The sequence below is a fragment of the Bison bison genome, unplaced genomic scaffold (genome assembly GCF_000754665.1).
Source record: "Bison bison bison isolate TAMUID 2011002044 unplaced genomic scaffold, Bison_UMD1.0 scf7180017864526, whole genome shotgun sequence".
In the NCBI taxonomy this organism is placed as follows: domain Eukaryota; kingdom Metazoa; phylum Chordata; class Mammalia; order Artiodactyla; family Bovidae; genus Bison; species Bison bison.
The window spans coordinates 1,980,527-1,992,390 of record NW_011495077.1 but is presented as its reverse complement, the minus strand read 5'-3'; the positions used below and the strand labels follow the sequence as shown (position 1 = coordinate 1,992,390).

The window sequence follows — 11,864 nt, the reverse complement described above, 5'->3', positions numbered from 1 at the left end:
CGGCTCCTCTTCGGGCTCGGGCTCCGGCTCGGGCTCCAGCAGCAGCTCCTCAGGCTCCAGTTCCTCAGACTCCAAGCCGTTCCCGTAGTCCCCTGCGCCCCCCGGGGCCCCCTCCCCGGCCTCCCCACCAGCCCCGGGCACAAGATGGCGCCGCCGCCCCGGCCCGGAGCCCCGACCGCCCGCAGCCCCCGCTGCTGCTGCCGCCGCCGCCGCCGCCGCCATCGCCGCTCAGACTGGGGCCCGCCGCCCAGCGATTGGAGAGCTGCGCCGGCTTCGCCGAGGATTCATTAGTCAAGCAGCCTGCCCGTCACCATGAGCTAGGGCTCCATTGGGGGATATTACTTGGCAATCAAATAAGACCCCACCTCTAAGGCGGGGAATTGCGCCAAATTCTCAAATCCCGGTAGGGGAAGTCGGTCTGTCAATCAACACACGTCCCACCTCCTCTCAAGTCCTTAGGTAACAATAACGCCAAGCTGTGACGACGTTACTGCTTCTCCCCCGCCCAAGGGCGGATCTGCGAAGTATAACGCTCGGTGATTGGCCGCTGGCAAGGCGACGGGAAAGAAACAGTCTTCCGATCGCCTCGCCGAAGTGGCCCAGTCTCAGATGCCAATTGGCTCGCGAGATTCGAAGAGCTGACACCCATTTCGCGACTGGTGAACCTTGCCCCCGAACGGACTGCTGGGCTCCCATCGAGGGAAACCCGAGGTCACATGACTAGTCTTTAGGAGGTCGCCATCTTGATGCTGCTGGTTGCCAGCTAGTGAGCTCTTGGAAGGTAGAGGCCGGAAACTGCGGCGATTTCTGGAAACCGGTCTTTTATCAGGAATGCACCAGTAGATGGGCTGTTGCAGCAGAGGGTTCTGAACGGCGCTGTCCAGAACGGAGTTTACCTTTCCTACCTAGGTTATTGGCACCACTATCTATCCACCATCCGTCAGGTCTCCCCAAACCAGAAAGCAGGGAGTAATCCTCACTCCAGTACCAGTCACGAGTCCTCTATGTGCTGTCTTTGTGCACAGGCATACTTTCCAAGCATTCTGTTCATGCCCCAGTTTCAGCCTGTTCTCTTATTTACAGCCCCTTAATGGATCAGCTTCCAATGGGTCATGACCCCAGTTCACACCAGATAAAATCTCAAAACTCCTTAGCTAGATCTTAGAGAACTCCAGACCAGGCTACTTCGTGAATGTTATTTCCACGCTTCTCATTCCAGTGGGTGTATCTGTACCCAGGTCTGTGCCTCTGCATATGCAGTCCCTCTTCAACAAGAGCAAGCCTCATCATCACCTCCCCTGCGAAGCCTTTTCACTACCCTCCCTCCTCTGCCATCACAAGCGGGCCTACCTCCTCTGAACAGTTAATCATTTTGTGCAGCCTTTCCTAGCTAGTGCTTGTGAGAGCTTGGAGATGAAAGGCTGGTCTCTAATTATATTTGCATCTCCACCTTAGGGCAATATGCCTAGCACATAGTAAGTGTCCAGATAAATGTTTGTTGACCAGAAGATACATTGATGGGAGCTGGGTGTCACCTTTCATTTACCACGCTTTCCGAGATTTCAGACCCTGGTTCAGACCCCAGAGGAATTCCACCACACCATTGCACTCTGAGATACCAATGAAATCTAGCCCTGCAAGACAGGGTTGCCATAGTTTAGTGGTGCTCCTATACATTTATTAAAAAGGAAGGAATGGCGGTGCTAAGTTGGCAAGAGGGATAGTTATAGCCAGACCAAGCTACAGTTTGAAAGCCAGATTCACCTGAGCCTAACCAAATAGTTACTGAAACAACCTGGAAGGATATGCATAGCTTGGTAGGGGGTTTTGGATAAGAGGAGATTCCTGTTAGCAAACCAAAAAGTCAGAGCTTCACAGTATACCCCACTCTTCCCCTCACCCTCAATTTTTCCCCCCCCCCCACACAGATCCTTACCTCAGGAACAGGAGAACTTGGAGCAGAGTCACAGTTGCTTAAAATTTCACCGAAAAATACTTCATGAACCATCTCAGCTTCACTGGTCTGGGAGAACTAAGTTTAGCACCAAAGACAAGCTCTAAAAAACTGAGTTGGCTGGAAGAAAAATCTTTTCTACTGATTTTAACTAAGTCAAGACTTGGATGTTCATTGGTACCTAGTTTAAGAAAGCCAATTAAGGGAAATGGGATTTTTAAAATAATGCCTTTAAATCCAATTTTGTTAAGCACTTGATTTTGTAACAGGCACCATCCTAGACTCCTTATTATGTTATCTCATTGGATTCTCAAAACAACATTATGAAGTAAGGAATCACAAAACCATAATCTTTTTTAGGGATGAGAAAAGAATGAAGTAATTTGTCCAAGTCACAGAACTAATCAGAAGTGAGCAGGGAATTCAAAACCAGATTTAAAAGCTCAGATCAAAATTGCTATAAGGTCTGTTTTAATATACAAAGAGAACATTACGTACGATGCTGAAGTTGGAAAAAGACTAAATTCCAACAATAAACAAATGTTTAGGCAACCTATAATTACATCATAAGATTATGCACTGGTTTTTTAAAAAAAGGTTTACACTGTGATAACTTGCAAAAATTTTTGTTAGGCCAGAAAGCAGAATGTAAAATTGTATATAAAATGTGATTAAAGCTATGTATACCTGGTTTAAAAAAAAAACATAACAACTTGGGCATTGAGGGGAAAAATGAATAAGAACCAAGACAATCTTTCTATGGCAATATGCAACATATTTTTAAAATACTGAAATTTTTAACCCAGTAATTGTGTTTCTTCTAATCTGTTCTAAAGAAAGAATCTAAAACCTAGATAAAAATTTGAGAATAATGATGTTCATCAAAGTGAAAAAAAATATAAACTTGATTGTCCAAGTGGGCATTTTTCAGGAAAATTATTATACAAGCATATATTGTAATTTTATAAAGTCATTATGTCTTCAAAACGTGTAATGACAAGGAAAATGCTCGCAATGTAATGGTAAGCAGAACGGCAGTATACAAAATTATGTATACAGTATGATCACAAAATATAAGCAGAGACAACAGAAAAGAAATATACCAAAATGTTAACAGTGATCCTCTCTGGATAGTAGGATTATGATTGATCTTCTTTATAATTTCCCATGTTCTATGATTTTTCCATAATTATCAAGTATTATTTTTATTTAAAATTTAAAAAACACTCCAACTTCCCAACTTACTCAATAAACATTTACTTTTACAAACACATTTTTTAAAGATATTTGAATGGTGATTTGTAAGATACTTTCCTATTAGGCTGTAAACGGTAGAAGGCAGGGGCACCTTCTTAATTATCTTTGCATTGCCACTGGCTACCACTGTGCTCAATAGGTGCTAACTGAATGGATGATCTTCTGTAATAATCTTTTTAATATATATTTAATTGGAGGATAATTGCTTTACATGTAATAATCTTATATCCTGCATTTGTTGATGCATAGAGAACATCAAAGAGATGTTTTCTTCTGTGAATGAATTTTTTAAAAATTGGTATGTAATGATACAAGGTTCACCCATTATAAATATACTTTTCCTTCAGTGGAAGTGAAAGTGTTAGTGGCTCAATCCTGTCCTACTCTTTGCGGCCCCATGGTCTGTCCATGGAATTCTCTAGGCAAGAATATTGGAGTGGGTTGCCATTCCCTTCTCCAGGGGATCTGCCTGACCCAGGGATCGAACCAGGGTCTCCTGGTTTGATTGCAGGAGATTCTTTACCTCCTGAGCTACTAGAGAAGCCCCCTTTCCTTCAGTAATAACCTGTAAACAGAAGGCCATGGAGTTTCAGAACTATAACTCAGTGATGTTGTGCCCTAGGAGGAAAAATGCGTTAAGGAAAGTGAATGGTCAGTCTAGTTGAGAAAAGGAGAATTAAATCCGTAAAAATGGATGAGGGCATGTCCAGTTCTGTCCAGAAGGGAAAAGTTTTCTCACTAAACATATAAATACTTAGGTTCCTAATGTAGTTTCATCCCTATTTTTAACTCCTGCTTTGAAAATTTTACCTTGACTGCTGCAATAATTCCCTCTAATCTATAAGTACATTGTTTAATATGGTAGCCACCAGTCACACATGGTTACTCTGAGCACTTAAAATGTGAAATGGTCTGAACTGAGATGTACTGCAACTGTCAGATATACACTGAATTTCAAAGACTCAGGATGAAAAAGTGACTAAAATGACTTAATAACTGTTCAACATTAATTACAGATTGAAATTATAGTAGTCTTTATATACTGGGTGTAAAAAATACTATTAAAATTAGTTTTACCTGTTTCTTTTAGCTTTTTTTAATGAGGCTACTAAAAAATGTAAAATACCTATGTGGCTTGCATTCTGTTTCTATTGGACAGTGTTGACACAGAACCTTGGAGCCTTGATCATTTACTTACCTCTGTTTTGAGTCCATTCCAATTATTTTCTAATGCAGAGTCTGCCCTGGCCTACCTTAACTCCCTAGGTCCAACCTTGAGGGGAAGTGGGGTTGCCATTAGTGAGAAGGAGCCTCTGTTGGGCTGCTTAATCTCCATTCTGCTAGGTTAACTTTTGGAAAACTTTGTGCCCTGAAAACCTTGTTTTAATATGCTGTACCTTATGAAATGTGTTCCTTATCAAAATTTCCAAAAATACTGATAGCAAAAAAAATAAAATTACCCATAAAATCCACCATCCAGAGATAATCACTAATATTTTGGCATATGCCCTTCCTCAAACTTTCAATACACAAATAGATATAGAGGTATATATATGTATGTGTGTGTATACATATTTTTTTAGCAAAATGGGATCATACTGTATATATTGTTTTCTACTCTATTTTCTTTTTTACCTAATAAGATACAGAAATATTCTTCCATGTCAATAAAAATATTTTTCCAATTTCATTTTTCATGACTTTATTCAGAAGTTACCTTAGAAATGAGGACTTTGCTGATCACTCTATTTATCATTGAAACCTATACATACACCTTCCCAATCCTACCCTAATGAATTATTTTTTCTCCATAGCATTTGCCCCTAACATGAAATGTTATGTTAGTTAATGCTGTGAAATTTATTTATTTATGTAGGTAGACAGTTATTTAGCTTTATATGTTTCCATTACTAGAATACAAGTAACATGAAGGCAGAAATTTGTGCCAGTTCGTTCACTTCTCTAGCTTGGTGCCTAAAACTGTCCTCGGCACACACAGGATGCTTGAGTGTTTGCTGAATGAATGACTGGATTAATAAAAAACTATATCATATTCCATTATATTATCTGTTTTGGTTGATTTTTTAAATATTGTTATTTTATTTACATCTCACCTGTAACCACATTTAAGACAGCTTTTAAAGTTTTCAAAGGATCTGCTCTCAACTAAAAACAGAATATCTATAATCCATCCATTTGTTAGAAAGTATAACTAGATGTTGCCCAATTTTCATCAGAAGTGGCATTTGGAGAAATAACATTCACAGAGAACTGTGTGAAGAATAAACCATCCATCTGTCCATCTAGATAGTCTAAAATGGAGCCCTATTTTAAACTATGGCATCAGAGCATATTTGGGCTAAACTGTGGTGATTCTGATAGAACAAGCTCAGGACCTACTGAATCCCCCTCTGGTGTTTCTGCAGGCAACGGGAGTGTAAAACTCAGCATCGTACTGCTATTAGGCGTTCTAGATGGTGATGTCCACTAATGGCACTCAGTGTCTTCTCAGAAGAGCCACAAAACTTTTTGCTACCTTGAGGAACTGAAAAGTTTTATAAATTCTAAAAGGGATGTGAATCTCATTGTTCACCCATTTACCTTAGCTGCCAAGAAGCTCAGAGTTGAATTCATAGCCTACCTTTAGTATTTGGCAATACTGCTTATAGAATGCTTTTCTGTGTTAATTTTCCTTTTGCTGTCATTTTATTATAATATTTCAATTTTCCCTTTACCCTTACTTCAAAAAACTGTATTTTCCTATTGTTTTGTTTTTTGTATTATAGTAAAATATTACAAATGCTTTTTGGAATTAGGCAAATTATAAACCAATCAAACCACAGTAGGAATAAATACACTAGCTAATATAGCCTGGTGATAGGAACTGTTAAGACCATCTAATTCCCTTTTCCCAAAAGCCATGCTCACTAAGCCACTCTCTGATTTTAATGGCTTGTCCTGTACATTTTTCTATATAGAGAGAATAGAAATGCAACAGTGCATTCCTCTAAGCAGTGTATTTCTCACTGCAATTTAACACATAAACCAAATACCATGTTATTGCATTGGATTATAGAAAGACTAGAAACTCCCACTTGTAATTTCAAATTAAGATAGTATTCTTGTTAGACATGACTTTGATATGGTCCTAGACTAGAAGTACAGAGGGATAGGCTAAACAATTCTATAGATCCCATCCAGTTTAGCAGTTCACATTAAAACGGCTGAAACCAAATATCTAAGGGGACCAGGAAAGTAAACAAGGGCTCCATTTTTGCCAGACTTAAGTCTGAAGAGGTAGCAGGATATTGAGAAATGTTCATCATCACACACTTCTGATCAGGGGCTAAACCACAACTGGGGACTTGATTCCATCATAAAGATTTTTGACAGGTTTTCTTTGTTTCGTTTTGGGTTTTGTTGTGGCTATCCCAAAGCACCATATACACACACCCTCTCAAGGCTTGGGTTGGCACAGATGCAGTTCTTGGCTTTGGCATTTGGCCGAGATGGGGTGGAGGAACAACTCTGATTTTCTTTTGGCCCTGCTTTCAGGATCTGAGTTTCCTGTCCTGGGATCAAATTCAGGCACTTAGGCAGTGAAAGTATGGAGTACTAACCACTGGACTGCCACGGAATGTCTTCCTTTTTTTTTTTTTTAATTTTTTATCTCAATATTTTCCCAAATCCCTATTAATCTAATTCTTGGCCTTAACAAGGTCATGATGAAATGATTAGATCAAGAAATGTCCTGACCGCAGGCTATATAGTATAGAAGTCACAAACCCTGCTCAGTCCTTCTCATTAAACTTCTGGGCTTTATTTATTTTTTTAATACGACCATTACATATTACACAAAAATAAAAGTCAAATGAACTTGGTATTTATAAATTATTAAATAAAAATACAGGAATATATATTTATATTTATAGAGCTTTTCTTCTCTTCTAAACTAACCAAATCTGTTCTCCCGCCGCTTTATGATTTTAAAAAAGTAAAATAGTGTATGCCCCAGGATAAGTGGGGAGTGGGGTTAATAAGTGCAGGACCTAGCTGCCCTACTTCTGCTCCTTCCTTGGCCTAAGCAAAGTCCATATTTGTCCCTTTGGGCTCTGGAGAGCAAGAAACACCCTCTCCACCTAGTTAATCTCTGAAAAATGGCAATAAGATTTATTTCCCTTATTTTTTAAAAAATGAAATGGATTTAAAAATTGGGAGCCATACTCAGCCATCTTGGCCAAGAGCTAATCCCAAGGAACTATATGGCTCTAAAAGAGAGTCTCTAGTTTTCCCTGACAGAAGAGTCTCTGGGGTTTCCATTCCCTCTCAGGCTAAGAAGGGCAGGACATGTCAAAACTGCCCTCTGTGGTCCCATCCAAGCTATACCTCTGGAAATCCAGCCCACGCCCTTTTCCCTTTCAGAAAACAGCCTCTCCTTCCACCCAGGTGTGAAGGCCTCCGAGCAGGGCTTTTTGGTAACTGACCATGGTCCCTGCCTCCCCTGTTTGCTACAGGCTCCAGGAAAACTACGAGGGCGAGACGTTCTGTGGTAGGGGGCGGGGGAAGTCTGCCCCAAACCTGGGGGAGCACAGGCTCCAATTTGGATGGTCTAGTCAACGGTTTTCCAACTTTCTTCTTTTTTCAGCAGCAAACCCCTTAATGCAAATAAAATCTTACCCTGAACCCCGATATGTAAGACAGCTACAGGGGAGCTGTTCTGTTTGAGGGCAAGTCGCCTAGCCTGCTCAGCAACCCAGCTTCGTCTCCCCCAAGGACTCCTGAGGCAACCCCTAGGAAACTTCAGGGTCCTGCCAAGCAGGTGGAAAACCAATGGCCTAGTTTGACCTGAGCAAGTCAGAGACCCCCCAACACACACCCCAAAACTGCCTGCCACAGACCAGCTCTGAGTGCCTGGTACCAGCATACTCACAACAGACCAAGTGGCCCATGCAGTCCACCACCTCCCCTATAAATATCATTAAAAAGTGCAGCCCTCCTCAAAAGCAAAAGTCTGAGCTAAACACCTGAGGCCAATTTTGGTCCCACATTTTCGTGAGTACAACTGTGTCGCCACATTCTAGGACCACTGAAAATCTCCAAGAGTCAACCATGGTCTAGTTAAGCAGGTCAGTGCTCAGGATCAAGGGCAGGGTTCTAGAGCACTGTGTCAGAAGAAGTCAGCATTGGAAAGCAGCAATTTTAGCACCTTGGAAAGTGCAGCAGTGAGATCTGGCTCAGGACATGCATCTGGAGTGAACTCAACCATGTCTTTCTCAAAAGAAAAAGCCGTCATCTGAATCTGTTCTAGATGACTGTGCGCTCTGAAGTTAACGTCCTCAGACTCTGAGGTACAGACAAGTAACACCCATGCAAACAGTGTGGCTTCCAAGAAGATAGCAATGCTTCTAGGTCATGGCAGGTACTCTGGAACCCAGACACCTGGCCTTTAATGAAGCAGCACCACTGCCCACCACATGGACCAGGCCAGCCACAGAGTTTACACGTCACCCTCACACGCATGGTGTTCAGAGCTGGAATGTTCCTCTCAAGGCATCCACAGTCGTTCCGAGACACAGTGCAGGACCAGACTGTATTCCAGGTCTGCATTTACATCCACACACTCAAAGGGAAAATTAGTTAAAAGCCCCAATTTAGAGTTTAAGTTTGGATACAGAAGGTCCCAGAGATATAGGGAACCCTTTAGGCACCAAGGCGCCCCAGTGGGAGAGGAGGGCAGGGGCAGCTCCAGCTCCCAAAGCCCCCACCCACCGCAGGCTCCACAGCCCTGCCTTTCTGTCAGAGCCCAGGAGGCAGCAGCAAGTGTGTTGATGCACAAGGAAGGGGGATGATGAAGGAACAAGGTCAGCTATAGAACTGCTCTTCTCTCCAAAGCCCTGCTGACAACTTTCTGCAAAAAAGCGGCCAGAGCCCTCAGCCTGGATACAGTGTTTCTCCCTCAGCCTTGAGGCAGCAAAACAAGGGGGAGAGGGAGGGGAAGGTTGGGAGGAGGGACAGAGAGCTACCCTTGTTCTCACCACTGCAAGAGGGAGTGAATGTTTTCTCTTCAAGGAATCTCACCGCCACCAGATTAGACAAGCAGCCCAGCATGCACCCTCATGTCTCAGCAGCCCTCAGTCACAGCACTTCTTCCTAGCCCCTGAGAACCCCGAGCTCCCGTTCCAAAGGGATGTGCCTTCTGTATTTACCCCAAATCCCACTTATTGAATGGAGATGCCAACCCCCTCTGCAAGTCCACCTCCCTCAAGGCAGCAAATCAAGCTCCAGGCAGAGTTTCCTGTGCCTATACCTACAGGCATGATCCTTCCCACCTCCCCCAAGCCCTGGAATGACTCCATCTCCTGACTTTCCAAATACATTCCACAATGTCTCCAGCTCACTCTTTCAACGGCCTGCTTGGCACACTCAGCTCCCTCACACGCCACCTTTCCCCTTCCAATTCCCGTTCCATGCCCATTCTTTTCCCCACTTCTTCCAAGGGCATTCGTCCACTCTGCTCCTGCTCTCCTGCCCCCCAGCCACACCTCACCCCACCTGGCCCTGGACTTTCTCACTTGCTAGCAAAAAAGGCCCCTACAGTTACCAGGGCCCCCAGTGCCACAGCCCCCGTCAGCACTGTCCTCACTGAAGCCCAGTTCCCCTCCCGCAGACGCCGCGCCTCCTCCAGGGCCCCGTCCCCGTATAGAGCTGTGAACTCCGCCTGTGGGAGAGAAGGGAAGCAGGAGAGAAAGAAGGAGAAAGGGAGATCAGGAGGGGGAAAAGTGGAGAAAAGACGAGAGGAAGAGCTCCAGTTCCGTCCACTGCAAGCACCACCCCACCCCCAGCCCCTTGGATCCCCCATGAGCACCTGGCTCATTTGCCCTTCTCTACCTCAGGTGAATCCCATCTGAAATTTCCCTGGCCAAAAATTCTGCTCAGAACTGGCATCCTTTGTCAAGGTTTGTCTGGCCCACCCATCCCTGATCCCCGACCCTGCCCATGCCATGTACTCAGATGTAAAAAATTTGTGATGGTTGGATGCCATTTCTGTGCAGGCACTACCTGGCTACTGTGTGTTCTGTCCTCTGCTTTGGATCATGAGCCCACCAAATGATGAATGCATGGCAGCCCTGGAGTGCAGGGTTCAGAGATGCCCATAGTGAGGGCACCTGATTCCACCCAAACAGGCAGACTTGGCCCCCATGCCTCATTCCCAGCACAGCTGCCCCCCAGCTCCAGCCAGAGCCCCCCGTCTTCCCCCTGGAAACCAACTTTTCGGAGGGATGTGCAGAGCAGCAATCAAGAAGGTTCTTACCCAGCCCCCACTGCTGTGGATCCAGTCAGCCAGCCTCGTCTCCAGGTAGGCCACCATCCACTCCTGCACTTGTCCCACAAGTGGCTCCATCTCCTTGTTGACACTCTCAGCACACAACGCGGCTCCAAAGACAAAGAAGGCCACAAGGCGGCCCCAGTTGGGGCCCCCTTGGAAGAGTTCATCAGAGACCTGGGTGAAGCGTTGCTGGGCCGAGCCCGGGGTCACATGCAGCTGAGCTGCCAGATCAGAGAAGGTGCGCCGGAAGCGGGTCTCGAACTCATCTCCAGCTGCCCGCATGGCTTGGTGTAGCGGGTCAGCTGCTGGGCCCTCCCCGGGGCCAGCTCCACAAACATACCCCTTCTGCCTCAGCTTATAGCCCACAAAGTCTGCCACTAGAGCCCGTGTGTCTGGGGCCGAGGCTGGGGTCGCCATCCGGGCGGCTGTTGGAGTCAAACATAAAAGACTGGCATGAATATAGGGTCAGAGGCCTAGAAGGAGGTATTTCAGGTTTGGCCAGCCCATGAGACAGGCAGGGAGGTGAGGGGAAATCTCAGAGACCTCTGGGCCGGGAGGGTTAAGAGCAAGGAAATTAACCCATGGCGAGGGGCCCCACAGCCAGAGGGGCTGGCCCTTAAATTCGTAATATGCCAAATTCAATATAAAACAAGTAAATTTCATCTAAAATACTTTAGATTCTTTCCATAACAAGACAACAGCAGCTCTATGACACCCCTACAACCCCTCCCCCTCCAGTACACACCTTTTTGGCTAGAGGAAGGGGCTTGGGGCCTCCCCAGGGGCAAGATGCAAAGATGCTGGCAGAGACACAAGATGGGGGAGGAGACAGGGGCCGAAGGGAAAGGAGGAGAACCAAAGGATTGCCTGGGACAGAGAAGGAAGGGGACACTCACCCAGCCTGGATGGCAGCTCTTAGGACCCAGCACTGGTGGCAAGGAGCCCCCAGCTGGGGCCTTTCATCCTCCTGCCCAGCCTGGAGCCCTGGGAAGGGGAGGGGAGATCAGAGCTAGGTGGGGAAGACTAGGAATCAGGGTCTGGGCTGAGAAGGGCTGGGGTCGCAGCTCCCGGGACCAGGCCCCTGCCCCCAACGCTCTACCAGCTGTGTGGCCGAATCCATGTTTAATGACTGTCCTCCCGGGAAACCCAGGGCCAAGGGCTTCCTGCCGACACCATCTCTGCTCCCGGCTCCCCTCAGTGCAGCCCAGAGGCCCAGCTCCTCCCTCACCCCCACCCTCAGCCAGGCTCCAACCCCGCCTGCCTGCCAGGTTAGGGATCTCACGGGTCAGGCCGCTGCCGGGATCCGGCTGTTTCCTGGTGCAGGAG

At 45.5% G+C, this 11,864-nt stretch overlaps 2 protein-coding genes across 5 annotated transcripts in view; both read right to left on the bottom strand.

Moving 5' to 3' along the window:
* PABPN1 (poly(A) binding protein, nuclear 1) overlaps positions 1-2,040 on the bottom strand; it is a 5,734-nt gene extending 3,694 nt beyond the window's left edge. The window contains exon 1 of one of the 2 annotated variants that reach the window (XM_010831287.1): positions 1,937-2,040. In XM_010831287.1, the coding sequence (XP_010829589.1) occupies positions 1,937-2,008 (72 nt within the window). In that variant the 5' untranslated portion in view covers positions 2,009-2,040. Of the gene's footprint in view, position 1; positions 223-1,936 lie in introns of those variants that run through there. The other variant, XM_010831289.1, reaches the window with a different exon arrangement.
* A 4,961-nt stretch (positions 2,041-7,001) lies between these two features.
* On the bottom strand, positions 7,002-11,864 carry BCL2L2 (BCL2-like 2). Of its 3 annotated transcripts, none has more exons than XM_010831292.1 (4): positions 11,800-11,864; positions 11,435-11,522; positions 10,524-10,963; positions 7,002-9,929 (listed from the first exon to the last, which is right to left on the bottom strand). In XM_010831292.1, exons 3-4 carry the CDS (start codon positions 10,953-10,955, stop codon positions 9,780-9,782), a joined length of 582 nt encoding a protein of 193 aa, XP_010829594.1. In that variant the 5' UTR covers positions 10,956-10,963; positions 11,435-11,522; positions 11,800-11,864; the 3' UTR covers positions 7,002-9,779. The 3 variants fall into 3 exon arrangements, with proteins under 3 accessions (XP_010829594.1, XP_010829593.1, XP_010829592.1); XM_010831291.1 differs by having other exon boundaries at positions 11,821-11,864; XM_010831290.1 differs by having other exon boundaries at positions 11,435-11,864.

Excerpts from the sequence above, each read along its gene's own strand:
- BCL2L2 (XM_010831290.1), bottom strand. The coding sequence starts at position 10,955 with ATGGCGACCCCAGCCTCGGCCCCAGACACACGGGCTCTAGTGGCAGAC. Across the intron at positions 9,930-10,523 it reads TCCACAGCAGTGGGGGCTGG|GCGGAGTTCACAGCTCTATA; the intron begins GTAAGAACCTTC and ends TCTCTCCCACAG.